The sequence below is a fragment of the Abramis brama genome (assembly GCF_963993115.1).
Source record: "Abramis brama genome assembly, chromosome: 6".
NCBI lineage: Eukaryota > Metazoa > Chordata > Actinopteri > Cypriniformes > Leuciscidae > Abramis > Abramis brama.
The window spans coordinates 46,768,752-46,788,751 of NC_139968.1; the positions used below are offsets into that span (position 1 = coordinate 46,768,752).

General features: G+C 42.4%; 1 protein-coding gene across 1 annotated transcript in view; it reads right to left on the bottom strand.

Moving 5' to 3' along the window:
- Positions 1-20,000, bottom strand: part of celsr2 (cadherin, EGF LAG seven-pass G-type receptor 2) — a 64,957-nt gene that overhangs the window by 28,937 nt on the left and 16,020 nt on the right. The window contains exons 2-3 of the mRNA XM_084117330.1: positions 18,917-19,582; positions 4,996-5,218 (exon numbers count right to left, since the gene is read on the bottom strand). Coding sequence (XP_083973456.1) covers positions 4,996-5,218; positions 18,917-19,582 — 889 coding nt within the window. The remainder of the gene's footprint in view (positions 1-4,995; positions 5,219-18,916; positions 19,583-20,000) is intronic.

A 20,000-nucleotide genomic window follows, 5' to 3' on the forward strand; every position in this document is an offset into this window, starting at 1 on the left:
ATGCGTAATTAGCATAGGTAAAAAAAAAAAACTTAAAAAGGATTTTTTTTATGCTTTTTTAATACAATTACAATTTAATTTAATTTATTGTTTAATAAAATTATAGGCCTATTATTTTTAGTTTATTAACAGCAACAACAGCTGTAAAGATGAAGTTGACGATCGCCATCTCCTTATGAACGCGCCTATAGAGAGAAATGCACATCATGGATTACATAACCAGAGAGTAGAATATTTCTTTTCGTTTTAAATTGTTAAAAAGACATTTCAAGCTTTCTTAAGATATATTTCATGTCTGTGAGGCCTACGCTGAGTTTCGTTAAATTAGGATGAGATGCGCTCCAGTTCACGAGCAATGCAGTGACCGCACGGGCGCCGTCATGATTAGGCCTATCGTCTGCTATATTTGCTTCTTATTTATTAAATCCAGGCAATTGGTTGATAAAAAAATTATTAGAATTAAGATACAATTTATACAAAACGAAATTCACTTCAAAAAAGTCTACAAAACAAAACTTAATTAAGTGGTCAAAATCATGTCTGACCCGCTCCATGTCTCTCGATATTGCGCATCCTATCCTACTCGTGCGGTTCACTTTCAATATTTGACCGGCATATCATCAAAATGTCCGGAAAACGAAACCTCTGCCGGTCACTTTGACCAGCACCATTTTTTTCTAGCGGAAACTCTGGTGTGTGTGTGTGTGTGTGTGTGTCTCTGTGTGTGTGTGTGTGTGTGTGTGTGTGTGAGAGAGAGAGAGAGTGTAGGACATGTGCACAGACTGTGCGTCAGAGGCTTGCAGAGCGCAGGACTGAGTAAGAAGACCTCTGAGCTAATAGCCAGATCCTGCTGTGTCAGCAGTCAGAGGCAGTCTGTGTGTGTGTGTGTGTGTGTGTGTGTGTGTGTCTCTGTGTGTCTGAGTGTGAGTCTGTGTGTGTGTGTGTGTGTGTGTGTGTCTGAGTGTGAGTCTGTGTGTGTGTGTGTGTGTGTGTCTCTGTGTGTGTGTGTGTGTGTCTGTGTCTCTGTGTGTGTGTGTGTGTGTGAGTGTGTGAGTCTGTGTGTGTGTCTGTGTGTGTGTCTGTGTGTGTGTGTCTCTCTGTGTGTCTCTCTCTGTGAGTGTGAGTCTGTGTGTGTGTGTGTGTGTGTCTGTGTGTGTGTGAGTGTGAGTCTGTGTGTGTGTGTGTGTGTCTGTGTGTGTGTGAGTGTGAGTCTGTGTGTGTGTGTGTGTGTGTCTGTGTCTGTGAGTGTGAGTCTGTGTGTGTGTCTGTGTGTGTGTGTGTGTGTGTCTCTGTGTGTGTGTGTGTGTGTGTGTGTGTGTGTGTGTGTGTGTGTGTGTGTGTCTCTCTGTGTGTCTCTCTCTGTGTGTGTGTGTGTGTGTGTGTTGTCACATCATCTAAGTCCATCATTCCCATTCTCAGTCAAATCATGTCTGCATGGATTAAAATCAGTGTTTCTGCTGCAGGAACATCAGTAGATTAAACACACACTTACACACACAAACACACACAAACACACACACACACACACACACACTGAAGGAAACATGTGTGGTTGCTATGAGGTTGTTTGAGTGTTCTAAGCGCTAAGTGCTAGTAGTGATGACCGAGTTAAACAGCATTAATAACCAGTGACGAGCAGTCGGTGTGTTGCCGTGGCGACAGCAGCAGATCATCACAGGTGTGTGTGTGTGTGTGTGTAAAACCACAGGTGTACGCCGCACATTTATAAAGTTAAAGTAGGTCAGCGAGCAGCAGCAGAGAAACATGAGCGAGAATACACACAATCAAACAAACAAAAAAACATAAATCCTGACGCTGTTATTATTAAACTACAGACACGCGCACACACACACACACACACACACACACACACACACACACACACAGAGCGGAAGAAACTCCCTCACCAACAGCCGAGCGAGTGTGTGTATCTCACGGTTTAGCCGAGGGGTTTAGAGCTGTTGACCCGGTTACTGAGGAGAATAATCACATCTCCAGAGACACACACACACACACACACACACACCCTTCATTTCTCCTTCAGCTCATACACAGTTAATGGCCTCGTCTCGCACAACTACAACCATAACCACTGTTGGAATCACTGTCAGAACAGCCGATCAATGATAACAGCCAATCAGAATCCATCCTGTGTGTGTGTGTGTGTGTGTGTGTGAGTGAGTGTGTGTGAGTGTGTGTGTGTGTGTGTGTGTGTGTGTGAGTGAGTGAGTGTGTGTGTGTGTGTGTGTGTGTGTGTGTGTGAGTGAGTGTGTGTGAGTGAGTGTGTGTGTGTGTGTGTGTGAGAGTGGGAATGAGTGTGTCTTTTTACTCCCTTAAAAAGTAAGTAATTGTGAAATACTTTAAAGAAAAGTAATGCGTTATGTTACTTTTTCTCACCTGGTCTGGGCGTTTTATAATAAAAAAGTGCTATTTGTGGGCAGATGTAAAGACCCTTTCACACCACATGTTTAATAATAATCGTCAGACTGAAGGAAATGCAGGTTCACACGTGTCCAGTAGAGGGCGCCGCTCAAACAAACCTCCAACTCTCAACACTTCTCCAATAAAAACTAAAAACATGAAGTCATTTCTACTAGTCAATATAAAGTACATTGGTCAATAAAGTGAGATTAAATGCATAAAATATTTGTTTAATTTAACATTTAGTTATTGAAGTTATTGAAGGTTTGCATTTGACTGATTTTTTTTTTTTCATTTTGAGGAATATTGAATCTTTTTTCTGCAAGTGAGACGAGTAGATGCTTGTTTGAAAAAGTAACTCAGATATTTTGTTGTAAATTTTAAAAGTAATGCGTTACTTTACTAGTTACTTGAAAAAGTAATCTGATCACGTAACTCGACTTGTAATGCGTTCCACACACTGATTGGATCCTGTCGTTGTCGTGCGAATGAACGTCCAGAACACATTAAAAGTTTCTGTTTCCTGTGAGAGCGGTGTGTGTTAGCGGCCGCTAAGGTAATCACTAATGATCTTTACAACAGAAGTGAATCAAAGCTAACTTTATCTGGACAATAACTTTATTCTAGAGCTGCTGTAAAGCCTGAACACTCTCTGTCGCTGTGATCTCCTGTTATCACTGTAAAGCTGCTGTGAAACTGACGGAGACTCGATCGTGTTCTTCCACCGATGAAGCCGTCAGCCGTGTTTGTTCATTAGTCAGCGGTTAATGAAGGGTGTTTGCTCAGCGTAGCGTTATATAAACGTTATTCAGCGCTATGTGTCCCGAATATTTTGATCCGGGAACATCAGGTCGTGTTTATCCGTCAGTCTCCGAATGGGAAAACCGATGCTTTTCTTCCTCCCGCTCCCTCACTCTTGTCTTCTGATGGATGCGCTGTCAGTGCGAGTGTATAGAGTGTGTGTTTTGCTTTGAGATATTCGGGACTGATGAGGGCTTTTTCACGCGGTTGCTCAGCGCGGATCGGGGTCAAAGGGTCATCCTGCGAGTCTCAGGACGCAGAACTCTCCAGAAACATCCAGGGGGAACACGCTGGCGTCCAGTGTGTGTGGAACGCATTACAAGTCACTCGAGTTACGTGATCAGATTACTCTTCCAAGTAACTAGTAAAGTAACGCATTACTGTTAAAATTTACAACAAAATATCTGAGTTACTTTTTCAAATAAGTAACTTTGTTTTCCCATTGATTGACTGACAGCTCTCCTGTCCTCATGTTGAGACAGAAGCATGTGTGTGTGTGTGTGTGTGAACATGATGGTTATTGTGGTTCTAGACTAAATGTGAGCATTTACTCGTCTCACTTTAGATGAGTAAAAAAGATTCAGTATTCCTCAAAATTAAAAAAAAATCAGACTATGCAAAAATCATTTTAGCTGTTCGTTTAAAGCGAATCACTAAAATGAATCGTCTTGAATGATGGACGTTCTATGTGTGCGATTATTGTGTGCGATTATTGTGTGTGATTATTGTGTGCGATTATTGTGTGTGATTATTGTGTGTGATTATTGTGTGTGATTATTGTGTGCGATTATTGTGTGTGATTATTGTGTGCGATTATTGTGTGTGATTATTGTGTGTGATTATTGTGTGCGATTATTGTGTGCGATTATTGTGTGTGATTATTGTGTGCGATTATTGTGTGCGATTATTGTGTGTGATTATTGTCTTGCTCGCTCAATGCATCATAACACAGTCGCACTTACAGGAGAAGAAACATTATCACTCATTAATATCACAAACTGAAGTTCATCATCACATCAGTTCAGTGTGTTCAGTGTCTACAGAGATCACATCAATTATTAACACAGCTTTTACTCCACACTCTCTCTCCTTCACTCTCTCTCTCTCGCGCGCGCGCTCTCTCTCTATCTCTCTCGCTCTCTCTCTCCTTCGCTCTCTCTCTCTCTCTCTCTCTCTCTCTCGGTCTGTGTCTCTCGCTCTCTCTCTCTCTCTCGCGCGCGCTCTCTCTCTCCTTCGCTCTCTCTCTCCCTCGCTCTCTCTCTCACTCTCTCTCTCTGTCTCTCTCTCTCACGCACTCTCTCTCTCTCTCTCTCTCTCAGTATAAATGATTCACCTCCGATAATTAAATGTTAAATTAAACAAATATTTTATGCATTTAATCTCACTTTATTGACCAATGTACTTTATATTGACTAGTAGAAATGACTTCATGTTTTTAGTTTTTATTGGAGAAGTGTTGAGAGTTGGAGGTTTGTTTGAGCGGCGCCCTCTACTGGACACGTGTGAACCTGCATTTCCTTCAGTCTGACGATTATTATTAAACATGTGGTGTGAAAGGGTCTTTACATCTGCCCACAAATAGCACTTTTTTATTATAAAAAGCCCAGACCAGGTGAGAAAAAGTAACGCAAAAGTAACATAACGCATTACTTTTCTTAAAAAGTAAGTGAAGTAACGCAATTAGTTACTTTTTAAGGGAGTAACACAATATTGTAATGCATTCATTTTCAAAGTAAGGTTCCCCGGCACCGGCTGCGATAGCTTGATACTCACGCGAGCGAGAGCGTGAAGTGGAAGCGCTGGCGGAGGCCCTTGAACGTGAGGAAGGAGTGCGGCGGGAAGTTCCTGGAGCTCATGAGGCAGAAGGGCTTCTCGAAGCCGCCGCTCGGACACTCGCACCGGAAGCCGCCCACCAGCAGGTTGAGACACGTCCCACCGTTCCTACACACACCGTCAGCGCAGCGGCCCGAGCGCGAGGAGATCTCGCACCGCTCACCTGCGGACACACACACACGAAGAGGTCAGGTTAGCCACACACACTTCTGTCAGGACCACTATCGCTGACTGGTTACGCTTCACTGGAGTATCAGCTTTGTCTCGGAAGTTTCTCCCGACAGACCCAGAAGAGGCTCTTCATCCAGTCCGAGTAACCAGAGATCATTCAGAGAGACGTGCTTGAGCTCAGATTGAGACGTTGTTGAGATCTCTTCTCAAACTAGGAGACGCACGTGAGATAACTGGGGTTTCTTCCCAGGAGAAACATCTGAGACTTTAATCTAAATCTCACATCAGGGAGAAACAATCGAGACATTAAAGAGATTTTATTTGTGATTTTTCTTTCCTGTGGGTATCAAAGTCATTGTTTTAATTATAATAATGTAGTCTCTTTTTCTGAGGAAAAACATCAAGACACTTCAGCAAAATTCTCAATCTGATCTCCATTTTATCTCATTACTGTCAGTGGCGGCCCGAGCCTTTTGGGGGCCCTAAGCAGAATTAGATTTGGGGGCCCCCTCCCACCACGAAGAGTCACCTGTGCTTGACGATTATTGACACAAATGTCACGCTATAGTGTTACATTATAAATTAATACAATGAGGTTATGTATTAATTCAAAATAAATACTTAATAAAAAATAGATACTTAAATAAAAAAGTTTTAACTTTTTCTTTACTCTTTTACTAACTCTTTGAAACTTCTGAAAACAAACTGTAAAACATATCACAAAACATATTAAATTATTTGCAAAATATCCACCAAGGTTTTGCAACACTTTGCAGTTTGAATGATGTCTTGTATGAACATGACGAGTATGTTTTTATGTTTCCACTGTTCGATCGCGTCCGCGCCTCACACACACACACACACACACACACAACATAGCCTATTCCAGCATTGCAATCTTGACATCGCAGCCTGTTCATTATAGCCGTAATAAAATATAATAATAAAATAGTCAACCTAACATATAAAAATTACACTGCTCTGTTCAAATAGTCAGTAGTACAGTTCGTACAATTCAGCGCAAGCTCCGCTCCACTGTGATGTTTCCAAGCACATTTTTGCGCGTGAAGAGGATGATTTTTTCCATCAATATTGGAACGTGAGTGAAGTACAAAGAAGCTTATAATAAAGAATAGTTTAGCATCCAAATACATCGCGAATGTTGAAACATTTTGATTCTAATGACGAGAGCGATACGTGAGCCCAACGCTGCTTACTTTCACTTTCGCTTTAAACATTTTTCGTTTTGGCTTGTTCACAGTTATTTTTTTATTCTTGTTCTGTTCTGAATATCATTAAATTTAAAGGATAAATTATTGATTTAAATGTCAATCATGTGAGGCAAATCAAATTTTTGTGGCATGGCTTAACATTACCGTGACTTTGCGCACGAATTGTCTATGCACGCGAGGTGCGCGTGACTCAAACACTGGTAGACACAGCAGCAGTTGTAGGCAGGTATATTGATCATGAAATCAGAATTTTCTTGTCTTGAATTATTCGTTCATTCACTCATTTATGTCACTTGTTTAAGTTAATTAATATGTAGTAAAAAAAAAAAAATCGATTGGGGGCCCCCTGGGCCGCTTAGTTCGCTTATGCCTCGGGCCGGCCCTGATTACTGTCAAATAGAAACAATCGAGATGCTAAAGAGGTTTAATGATATCAATTTAGTCATTTTATCATGAGAAACATCAAGAACTAAATTTGATCTCAATACATGTGAGGAGAAACAGCTGAGACAATAAAGAGATCTGACTATCAGACACTTCATCTCATTGATCTCATTAAAGTAAAAGAGAAATAAATGAGATATTAAAGAGAATTCACTCATTCTAGGAATCCATATCATAATATTACATTCACTGAAGATACACTACAATAAAACTATCCATGTGTCGTGTTCACGAGGAACAGCTGAGAAGAGATTCACTTGGGACTTTCTTTCTTATGGATGGAGGTAAAAATACAGAGACATGCAGAGAGTGAAGACGTGTGTGTGTGTGTGTGTGTGTGTGTGTGTGTGTGTGTGTGTGTTGTTGTTGTGAAAGACAAAGCTGACACTGTTTGACACACAAAAGACGATTCGTCACGCTCATCATAACGGAAACATTAGTGTGTGTGCCAGTCGTTGCCATCTTCCCGTTCACACACACATTTCCTCAGTTCGTGATGAAATATTGATGCGGTGTGTGTCGGATTCTCTGGGTCTTTGATGGGAAACGAGGTCAGAGCTTTAAATACGGGTTCTACATCAAAGAGCTCATCCATATTCATGCACACACACACACACACACACTCGACGTGATCCTCGGAGAAGTTCAGTGTGAACCTGACGCACACGATCACGGTCAGTTCAGGGTCAGCGTCGTTAAACTGGAGTTTACACTCATTAGGAACTGAGTAACGACCTGACGCTGTTCATTACGAGCTCTGCTCTCCGTCTAACTTTAGTTTGCTGCTTTCAAGAAGTCGCACGAGTAACAACGAGAGTTGAGAACGACTGACGTTCATCTGAGATGTAAAACGCTGCACAAAACATTCTGGATTCAAATGAATCATTTTAGCTGTTCGTTTAAAGTGATTCACTAAAATGAATCGTCTTGAATGATGGACGTTCTATGTGTGCGATTATTGTGTGTGATTATTGTGTGCGATTATTGTTTGCGATTATTGTGTGCGATTATTGTGTGCGATTATTGTGTGCGATTATTGTGTGTGATTATTGTGTGTGATTATTGTCTTGCTCGCTCAATGCATCATAACACAGTCGCACTTACAGGAGAAGAAACATTATCACTCATTAATATCACAAACTGAAGTTCATCATCACATCAGTTCAGTGTGTTCAGTGTCTACAGAGATCACATCAATTATTAACACAGCTTTTACTCCACACTCTCTCTCCTTCACTCTCTCTCTCTCTGTGACTCTCTCTCTCTCTTTCTCTCTCTCTCTCTGTGACTCTCTCTCTCTCTCCTTCACTCTCTCTCTCTCCTTCACTCTCTCTCTCTGTGACTCTCTCTCTCTCTTTCTCTCTCTCTCTGTGACTCTCTCTCTCTCTGTGACTCTCTCTCTCTGTGACTCTCTCTCTCTCTTTCTCTCTCTCTCTCTCTGTGCGCATGTGCGGAGTGTTCGGGAGGAGTGTGTGAGTGACTGAGCGGTGCGTTTGAGTGAGTTTCAAACTTTTTCCTTTTTCCTCTTTATAGTATTGTTTGAGCAGGTCTTTTATTTTTTGCTGACTTCGTCGGCAAAAAGAGTGCGGCAATGGGGTCGAATTCTGATGGATTTGCATCCTTGACTGCACGCCACGGGTGTAAATGTTTATCAGATGAGACGGTGTCAGTGGAAGATTGTTTAGTTGCTGTTGGTAACGCAGTTGGTGCGTCGAACATCTTGTCTGCATCGAGAATGAACAAGGCAGTTGTTATTTTTTTGAGGGAGACGTTTATGGTTGATGATTTGGTTGAACATGGTTTATCGGTGAGAGATGCTTTTATCCCGGTTTTGCCGCTGTCTAACCCCTCGAAGAAAGTTATCCTTTCAAATATACCTCCGTTCATTCCAAATGATACACTTGAGCGCATTCTTGCGCGTTACGGCAAATTAATGGGACCGATCAAAATGATTCCGCTTGGTTTAAAAAACCCGGAATTAAAGCACATCATGTCATTTAGACGTCACACATATATGATTTTGAATGCTGAATATCAAAATCTGGAAGTTGCTGTAAAACTGACGTTGAATGGGAAAAATTATACGATATTTATCTCTGTTGATTCATTTAAATGTTTTGCATGCGGGAAGCAGGGCCATGTAAGACAATCGTGTCCAATGGAGGCTGAGAAAGAAAGTAATTCTGTAACAGAACAGGTGAACTCCGCTGTGGATAATAATAGTATTGCAGAAATGCCTACTGATAGTGTACAGTCAGATGAGACAGTTGTATCTAATAGTGGAGAGGGTTCTGCTGTGCTAGTAGCTACGGATAGAGCCGCCGTTGTTAGTACACATGAGGATGACAATGCTCAAGTTGATGAGGATGACGAAGCTCAAGTTAATGAGGATCTCATTGCTGCAGCAGGGGTAGTTAGTGCCAGTGATGCAAAATACCCAGAAAAGCAAAGTGAGCTTGAATACTCGTCTGTTCAAGGTAGTAGCCTACTGGGTGACATGGATCTGTCACAGAGAACTGATGACTTATCTGAAGATGACTCTGAAAGCGAATGTCCAGATATTGGAGAGGAGCGTGATGTAGGCTTAAATTCACAAGGAGATTCTGTGGGGGATTATCTTACTCCCCATTTAAAACCTCCTTTCTATACAGTTCAAGAGCTGAGTAATTTCCTAGACGTTACTAAAAATCAGAGAAAACCTAGATTGGAAAAACATTTTCCTGATTTGGAACTTTTTGTGGAGTCTGGTTCCATTGCTATGCGAAAGGCGACCTTGGAGGAATTAGATCAACCAAAACGCTACAGGCTTAAAAAACTTGTTAGCACGGTTAGGAAAAGTCTAAATTTACGTTTGAAAAAATATTGACCTTATGAAGAGGGTTGAGAGACAGATGTGGTGGGTTGTTTTATACCCCTTTATAATTTTTGTCATGACTTTTTTTAATATTGGGTCTCTAAATATTAATGGATGTCGTAGTACAGTAAAGAGAAACGATCTTTTTAATTATTTAATTCTAAAAAAGGCTGATGTGATCTTACTTCAGGAAACGCACACAGACTTGCAGAACCAGTCTCAGTGGTTTAGTGACTGGAAGGGTAATGTTCTTCTGAGCCATGGCACAAATGTCAGTACAGGGGTAGCTTTTTTGTTTTCACCCCGGGTTGGTGGTATTTTAAACAGCATTGAGATAATACCAGGAAGAATGTTACGAGTAGATGTTACTTTAGGTGACACGGTTATTTCTCTGTTCAATGTGTATGCTCCAAATGATGGCCGGGAGCGCATTGTTTTTTTTAAAAAGCTATCTGATGCGTTATCGCACTGTCCTCGGGATAATATTGTTATACTGGGGGGTGATTTTAATTGCACTTTAAATCAGCAGTTGGATCGCAATCATAATGAACCACATCCTTCTTCAGCCAAGAGTCTGAAAAGTGTAATTGATTATTATAATTTAGTTGATTTGTGGAGAGATGCATTCCCTGGGCTTAGACAGTATACTTGGATGAAAGTGAACTCAAGTATAATGTCTGGAGCTAGACTTGACCGTTTTTATACTGATTTAAGCAATAGGGGAAGGTTTTTTAAGAATTCCATTTCGCCTACTTTTCTCTCAGACCATCATTATATTTGTATGGCTATTTCTGTCGAGACCACTAAATCTTATAACTCACTTTGGCACTTTAATAATGGGTTACTCCAGGATCAATGCTTTGTTCACTCTTTTCACATCTTTTGGGATTCTTGGAGAGAGGAGAGAGTTAATTTCCCATCTTTAAGTCAATGGTGGGATGTGGGCAAGGTGCAGATCAAGATCTTTTGTCAGCAGTTTACTGCACATACCAGGGGTATCCTAGTGGAGAAAATGAAAGCTCTTGAGCAAGAAATCCTTGGAGAAAGCAGTCACAGTGCCACAGGATCCATCTCCACTGACTCTTTTGAACGAAAGAAATTTCTTTTACGAAGCTTAGCGGAGGAACAAGGAAAAACTGCCCTTTTAAGGGCAAAGTTCACCCGCCTAAATAATATGGATTCTCCTACTGCTTTTTTCTTTGGACTTGAAAAAAAGCCAAGGGCTCATAAGCATCTTCATCAACTGAAGCTTCCAGATGGAAGAGTATTAACAACACAAGCAGAAATAAATGCTTTTGCTATTTCTTTTTATGAAGATTTATATCGCTCAGAGCCATGCAATGCAGTAGAAGCTGATGTTCTTCTGAGTGACTTGCCTCAATTATCAAACAGGGACAAGATGGATCTTGAGAGTCATTTGACAATGGATGAACTTTCGAGAGCTGTCCAGGAGTTGAATCCTGGAAAGGCACCTGGTTTGGACGGACTTTCATCAGAGTTTTATAAGGCTTTTTGGAACTTAATTGCCCAGGACATGTATGATGTTTTGGCAGAAAGCATTGAAAGAGAGAAACTCCCTCTAAGCTGTCGGAGAGCGGTTTTAACCTTGATCCCCAAAAAAGGAGACCTTGGTTGCTTAAAAAACTGGCGCCCCGTCTCCTTGCTGTGCGTTGATTTAAAAATCTTTTCAAAAGCCTTAACCAACAGATTGAAGAACTGTATAGAAACTGTTATTCACAATGATCAGTCTTACTGTATTCCTAATCGAACTATTTTTGACAATCTTTTTTTGGTTAGAGATATCATTTCAGTGGCAAAAAGACATAACTTGGACATTGGTCTTCTCTCTTTGGACCAAGAAAAAGCCTTCGATAGAGTGGACCACTCTTATTTATTTAAGACTCTTGAGGCTTTTGGCTTTGGTCATCGTTTTGTGTCTTTTATTAAGCTCATGTACAGTGATATTTATAGCATGTTAAGAGTAAATGGAACACTAACAAGACCTTTTTTAGTGACAAGAGGAATACGACAAGGGTGTCCTCTATCAGGTTTACTCTATGCTATTTCTATTGAGCCTTTTTTGAGTCTGTTGAGAACCAGATTATGTGGTATTGGTGTTCCTGGCTGCCCAAAAGTTCCCCAGGTAAAACTTTTAGCATATGCAGATGATGTAACTCTGATAATTAGGAATTCAAATGATGTTGACAATATTAGTTCATGTTTGAATATTTTTCAGAAAGCTACCTCTGCACGTATAAATTGGGAAAAGTGTGCTTCTTTTTTGATGGGGGATTGGCATATTTCAGGACCTCCTAATTTGCCAAGTCATTGTAAATGGGCACAGGATGGTTTAAAAGTTCTAGGCATCTATTTTGGAACTGAGCAGTATATGGAGAAGAACTGGGAAGGAGTGGTTGACCGGGTTATCGGTAAAATTCAAAAGTGGAAGTGGATTCTCCCACAGCTTTCATATAGAGGGAGATGCCTGGTGATTAATAATCTGTCCGCTTCAATGCTGTGGCATAAGGTCACAGTGTTGGATCCCCCTAAAGAATTGCTTTCAAAGGTTCAAAAGGCATTTGTTGATTTCTTTTGGAATGGCCATCATTGGCTTCCTCCTGGAGTGCTTTATCTTCCCGTTGCAGAGGGAGGTCAAGGTCTTATACATGTTCAATCCAAAATTGCAGCAATGAGACTACAAACATTGCAAAAACTGTTGTACTGCTCTGATGGTATGCCATGGATTGATTATTGTTTGTATATTCTTAAAGAACTTGGAGGAACAGACCTTGAAAAAGAGCTATTCTTAATTGAGAAGCCTTGTGTTAAAAATGTGAATTGTTCTGTTTTTAAGTTCTATGAATCCATTTTTCAATCATGGAGTTTGTTGAAATTTTCAAGAGTGGGTGATGAAAATTATGGAGGTGCAGAACCTTTGTTTTTTAATCCTCTTTTTAAGCTACAGCCTCCAGTATCAGATTCTGTAATTGAAATGTTTTTGAATGCTGGAATAACCAGAGTTATAGATCTGCTTGATGTACCTAGAGGTCAGTGGCGAACCGCTCAGTCACTTGCTGATCAGGTTGGGCTAAGGTCAGTGAGAATAGTGGAAGGGGTAGTTAAGCGTCTTAAGGCTTGTTTCCCCTCAGAATTCACATTATTTGTAGATTCTGTTCTAAATAACGGCTTGTTTTCAAAGCCTTTTCCAACATTAAAAGTTGTTCCAAAGAATTTGGAAATTGAAGAGAACACAAAGGTTCTTTTGTTAAAGGGGTTTGAATATTTGGATTTCCAAAGTATGGGGAAGAAAATGGTTTATCATGTTTGTGCTAAATCGGCACACTTTGGACAGTTGAAGGAAAGGATAGATACTAAATGGAGGACGTACCTTTCAGTGCCCAGAGAAGTAAACCCCTCATGGAGGCTGTTGTACAAGCCTCCTATTCCAAAAAGATGTGGAGATCTAGAGTGGAGAATACTTCACGGTGTATTGGCTACAAACAACTTTGTTTCCAAATTTAATGAAGTGGTTTTACCCGAATGTTCATTCTGTAAGACTTCCGATACTGTTTTTCACCTATTTTGTGAGTGTTCAAGGCTGGTTCCACTTTTTGTACTTTTGGAAAAACTAATTATGAAATTGGGTTTTTCTTTTACAAACACCCTTTTTATTTTTGGTTGTAAGTATAAACAGTCATGGCGCGAACAGTGTGTGCTTGCCAATTTTTTAATTGGTCAAGCCAAGTTGGCAATCCTGAAGACACACCAATGTAAAAATGCTGGTCAAGATGTTGATTTGTTGATTCTTTTTAAATCATTGGTTGAATTTAGGATTGCCATTGAATTTGCATACTATAAACAAACTGATAATGTACCTTTTTTTAGAATGAGGTGGGGTGTGAGAGATGCTTTAGTGACAATTAGTGAGTTTGGGAAATTGTTTTTTAATTGGTAAATTTACCAATTAATCGTGTGTGTGTTTGTTTGTTTTTAATTTTTATTTTTATTTTTATTTTTTTTTTTTTTTTTATTTGTGTTTTGTATACTAGCTCTGTGATGTTCTAGAAAATCGGGTGAATTAAAAGGGATTTAAAAGTCAAGTCTCTCTGTGACTCTCTCTCTCTCTCCTTCACTCTCTCTCTCTGTGACTCTCTCTCTCTCTTTCTCTCTCTCTCTCCCTCGCTCTCTCTATCTCTCTCTCTCTGTGTCTCTCTCTCTCTCGATCTGTGTCTCTCTCTCTATCTCCCTCTCTGTGTCTCTCGCTCTCTCTATCTCTCTCTCTCTCTCCCTCGCTCTCTCTATCTCTCTCTCTCTCTCTCACACGCTCTCTCTCTCTATCTCTCTCTCTCTCTCTCTCTCTCTCTCTGTGTCTCTCTCTTTCTCTCACTCTCTCTCTCTCTCACGCACTCTCTCTCTCTCTCTCCTTCACTCTCTCTCTCTGTGACTCTCTCTCTCTCTTTCTCTCTCTCTCTCCCTCGCTCTCTCTATCTCTCTCTCTCTGTGTCTCTCTCTCTCTCGATCTGTGTCTCTCTCTCTATCTCCCTCTCTGTGTCTCTCGCTCTCTCTATCTCTCTCTCTCTCTCCCTCGCTCTCTCTATCTCTCTCTCTCTCTCTCACACGCTCTCTCTCTCTATCTCTCTCTCTCTCTCTCTCTCTCTCTCTGTGTCTCTCTCTTTCTCTCACTCTCTCTCTCTCTCACGCACTCTCTCTCTCTCTCTCCTTCGCTCTCTCTCTCTCCCTCACTCTCTCTATCTATCTCTCTCTTTCTCTCACTCTCTCTCTCTCGCACGCTCTCTCTCTCTTTCTCTCACTCTCTCTCTCTCTCTCTCTCTCTCTCTCTCTCACACGCACTCTTATCTCTCTCTCTCTCTCTCTCTCTCAGTATAAATGATTCATCTTATCAAAATGAACAGATCTCACGAGAGATGAGATGAGTATGTCCAACACACTGCTCACAAACATGTTAAATAACACTCAGAATTGAACACACACACACACACACACACACACCAGCTGGCAGGACAGCAGGAACGAGAAAAACGAGAGAGAGAGAGTGAGTAGTGCTGATAACACACTTCATTCCTCTACAAACACACACTGAGTTTGATGCTGAAGCTCCCACACACCTGAACACCCACACACACACACACACACACACACTCAGCAGATCTTATGTAATGATAACATGTGGGCATATCGTGTTGAAAGAGCAGTGAAACGCACTTATATTTAGAGAGAATCACAGTAACACGATGAGTTCAGAGATGAGGAGAATCACACACACTCATGAACACAGTCTGCTCTCACACACACACACTCATGAACACAGTCTGCTCTCACACACACACACTCATGAACACAGTCTGCTCTCACACACACTTCTCCTCATCTCGTTTATATTCAGATGCATTCGTTTAACAGACGTTTTAAGTGACTCAGAAACAACTGATCATGTGATCATCTGCCCTCACCGCCCTTCATCCGTTCCTTCTATTCTCTAAATGTCTCAATTTACCCACTAGCATCATCACATCTCAACACACACATCTCAACACACACACACCTCGACACACACACATCTCAACTCAATTTACCCACTAGCATCATCACATCTCAACACACACATCTCAACACACACACACCTCGACACACACACATCTCAACTCAATTTACCCACTAGCATCATCACATCTCAACACACACATCTCAACACACACACACCTCGACACACACACATCTCAACTCAATTTACCCACTAGCATCATCACATCTCAACACACACATCTCAACACACACACACCTCGACACACACACACCTCGACACACACACATCTCAACTCAATTTACCCACTAGCATCATCACATCTCAACACACACATCTCAACACACACACACCTCGACACACACACATCTCAACACACACACACCTCGACACACACACATCTCAACTCAATTTACCCACTAGCATCATCACATCTCTAATCATGGCATCATATCATAATATCTAATCTCTGATCATCTTATCACACCTCATCACACTCCACATGAACACGTGACATCATACGGTTCATCTCAACACACACATCTCAACACACACACCTCAACACACACACCTCGACACACACACATCTCAACACACACACACCTCGACACACACACATCTCGACACACACACATCTCGACACACACACATCTCGACACACACACATCTCAACACACACACCTCGACACACACACACCTCGACACACACACCTCGACACACACACCTCGACACACACACACCTCGACACACACATCTCAACACACACATCTCAACACACACATCTCAACACACACATCTCGACACACACACACCTCGACACACACATCTCGACACACACCTCGACACACACACACCTCGACACACACATCTCAACACACACATCTCAACACACACATCTCAACACACACACCTCGACACACACACACCTCGACACACACACCTCGACACACACACCTCGACACACACACACCTCGACACACACATCTCAACACACACATCTCAACACACACATCTCAACACACACATCTCGACACACACACACCTCGACACACACATCTCAACACACACATCTCAACACACACACACCTCGACACACACACACCTCGACACACACACATCTCAACTCAATTTACCCACTAGCATCATCACATCTCAACACACACATCTCAACACACACACACCTCGACACACACACATCTCAACACACACACACCTCGACACACACACATCTCAACTCAATTTACCCACTAGCATCATCACATCTCTAATCATGGCATCATATCATAATATCTAATCTCTGATCATCTTATCACACCTCATCACACTCCACATGAACACGTGACATCATACGGTTCATCTCAACACACACATCTCAACACACACACCTCAACACACACACCTCGACACACACACATCTCAACACACACACACCTCGACACACACACATCTCGACACACACACATCTCGACACACACACATCTCGACACACACACATCTCAACACACACACCTCGACACACACACACCTCGACACACACACCTCGACACACACACCTCGACACACACACACCTCGACACACACATCTCAACACACACATCTCAACACACACATCTCAACACACACATCTCGACACACACACACCTCGACACACACATCTCGACACACACGTCAACACACACACCTCAACACACACACACCTCAACACACACACACCTCGACACACACACCTCAACACACACACCTCAACACACACACCTCAACACACACACCTCGACACACACACATCTCAACACACACACACCTCGACACACACACATCTCGACACACACACATCTCGACACACACACATCTCGACACACACACCTCGACACACACACACCTCAACACACACACACCTCGACACACACACCTCGACACACACACCTCGACACACACACACCTCGACACACACATCTCAACACACACATCTCAACACACACATCTCAACACACACATCTCGACACACACACACCTCGACACACACATCTCAACACACACGTCAACACACACACCTCAACACACACACCTCGACACACACACACCTCAACACACACACACCTCGACACACACACCTCAACACACACACCTCAACACACACATCTCAACACACACACCTCGACACACACACACCTCGACACACACACATCTCAACACACACACATCTCAACACACATCTCGACACACACACCTCGACACACACACACACACACCTCGACACACACACATCTCGACACACACACATCTCAACACACACACATCTTAACACACACATCTCGACACACACACACCTCGACACACACACACCTCGACACACACACATCTCGACACACACACCTCGACACACACACCTCGACACACACACACATCTCGACACACACACCTCGACACACACACACATCTCGACACACACACACCTCGACACACACACATCTCGACACACACACACCTCGACACACACACACCTCGACACACACACACCTCGACACACACACACCTCGACACACACACATCTCGACACACACACATCTCGACACACACACATCTCGACACACACACATCTCAACACACTATGCTTCCTCATTATTAACCTTTTCATTGGTCATCTGTGCAGGACTGAAGAGTGTGTGACAGTGAACAGCACATAACCGGCACAACACCGCGGTAAACATCAACATCTACTGGCTCAACATGCGTTGAATATTCAATATTTTAACGGTAAAAGACTGTAAAAATGCTACGGTGTAAAAACTGTTAATCGGCTCACAGAAGGTTTGGGTGCTACGGTGAACAACTGTGATAGATCAACTGTACATGTGTGATTTTACAGTAAGATACTGTTAACTTCACAGTGTTTGGAAGTGAGAAAGAACAAGTCGTACAATTTACGGTGAAAAAACGTAAATTGTCATTCCCACAATTCCCGGCGTGACACTTCACATCTGATGTATTTTTGTTTCTTCATAGTTTTTCTTTTTTCTAATCAGTTGTGTACATTAGGGTTTTATGTTACATTTAATGTTGTTAAATTAATGTTTATTGCATTTTTAAAATGTCATGTGTTACCATGATAGTGTTTAGTGTGTGTGTGTGTTTAGTGTGTGTGTGTGTGTGTGTGTGTGTGTGAATGACACTGTGCAGCTTCTCTATTTTAGTATTAACTATCTTGTGGAAAAGCTCCTTGTGATGAGATTTGATCATGTGACTCTCATCTCCACTGTGATTGGTGGTTGTAACAATGGTACAAAACAGATATTAGTACTTCAATACATCGATAAATTAACTTTATATCAGATAAATTTAAGTCTGTAAAACCTTAAATGTTGTTACTGTATTTTTTATGGTAAATTTCTACCAACCACAGCTGTCGTTTTTTACCGTAAATTTGCCATGCCTTAGTTAATTTGGATGATTCACTATAATGAATCGGTTCATCCGAACGATTCACTAAAAGGAAAAGAGAGTGTTTTCAAAAAGCTTCATTTTCATTAATAAAAACGCTGTATTAGTGTGGACCAGGCCTGAGAGAGGTGTGTGTGTGTGTGTGTGTGTGTGTGTTAGCAGAGGCTCCGCCCCCTCACCTGTGTAGTCATGGAGACACTCGCAGGTAAACCCGCCCTCGTGGCCGCGGCAGACGCCGTTAGCGCCGCAGGGTTTAGCGTAGCACAGGTCGATCTCCGTCTCGCAGTAGTCACCGGTGAAGCCGATTGGACAGCGGCACCGCAGACCCGCGATCGGGTGGATCGGCCGGAACAAGATGGTGTCCGACGCCACGAACGGCGCCAGGCTGTCGAACTTCAGCACGGACACACACTTCATGTAGTTCTCGCACGGCTCGCGCAGGCAGATGTTGTCGTCGAACGGGAGCACCTCCTGCGAGGAGATCTGCGCCAGGAGACTCCGGTTCAGATACAGGCGCTCCTGAAGCTCCTCCGACCCGAAGAACTCGCCCAGCCGGGTCGTGACCCCGTGACCCCGCGACCCCTCGGCCGGCAGGGCCACGGACAGGCTGACGTTCAGGATGCCGGCGTTGACGTCGGTGTCGTCCTGGATGTTGAACACCACCACGTCTTCGCGGGACGCCGAGAGAACGCGGGCCACGCCCTCCAGGAACTGGGCCAATCGCAGCGAGAGGAAGCGCTCCTGGGACGTGTTGGCCAATCGCAGCGTGATGCTGTTGGAGAGCATCTCGTCGGTGATGACGGTGACCTGAAGCAGACACTGAGCCGACACTGAGTGAATACCGTCTGCAGAGACAGAGGAGTCCACAGTCAGATGAAGCATTCTGAACACACTCAAAACAGCATGCTAAACTGAAGAGATTCACAGAAAGAACTTATTTTTTAACTTTGATGGTTCACTTAAATCAATCGGTTCAGTTGAACGGGTCGATAAAATGAATTGGCTCATTTGGATGATTCACTAAAATGAATCGGTTCATTTGCATGGTCCACTTACCTGAATCGGTTCATTTGGATGATTCACTCAAATGAATAGGTTCATTTTCATGGTTCACTTTAATGAATCGGTTCATTTGAATGGGTCGCTAAAATGAATTGGTTCATTTGGATGATTCACTCAAATGAATCGGTTCAGTTTCATGGTTCACTTTAATGAATCGGTTCAGTTGAAAGGGTCGCTAAAATGAATTGGCTCATTTGAATG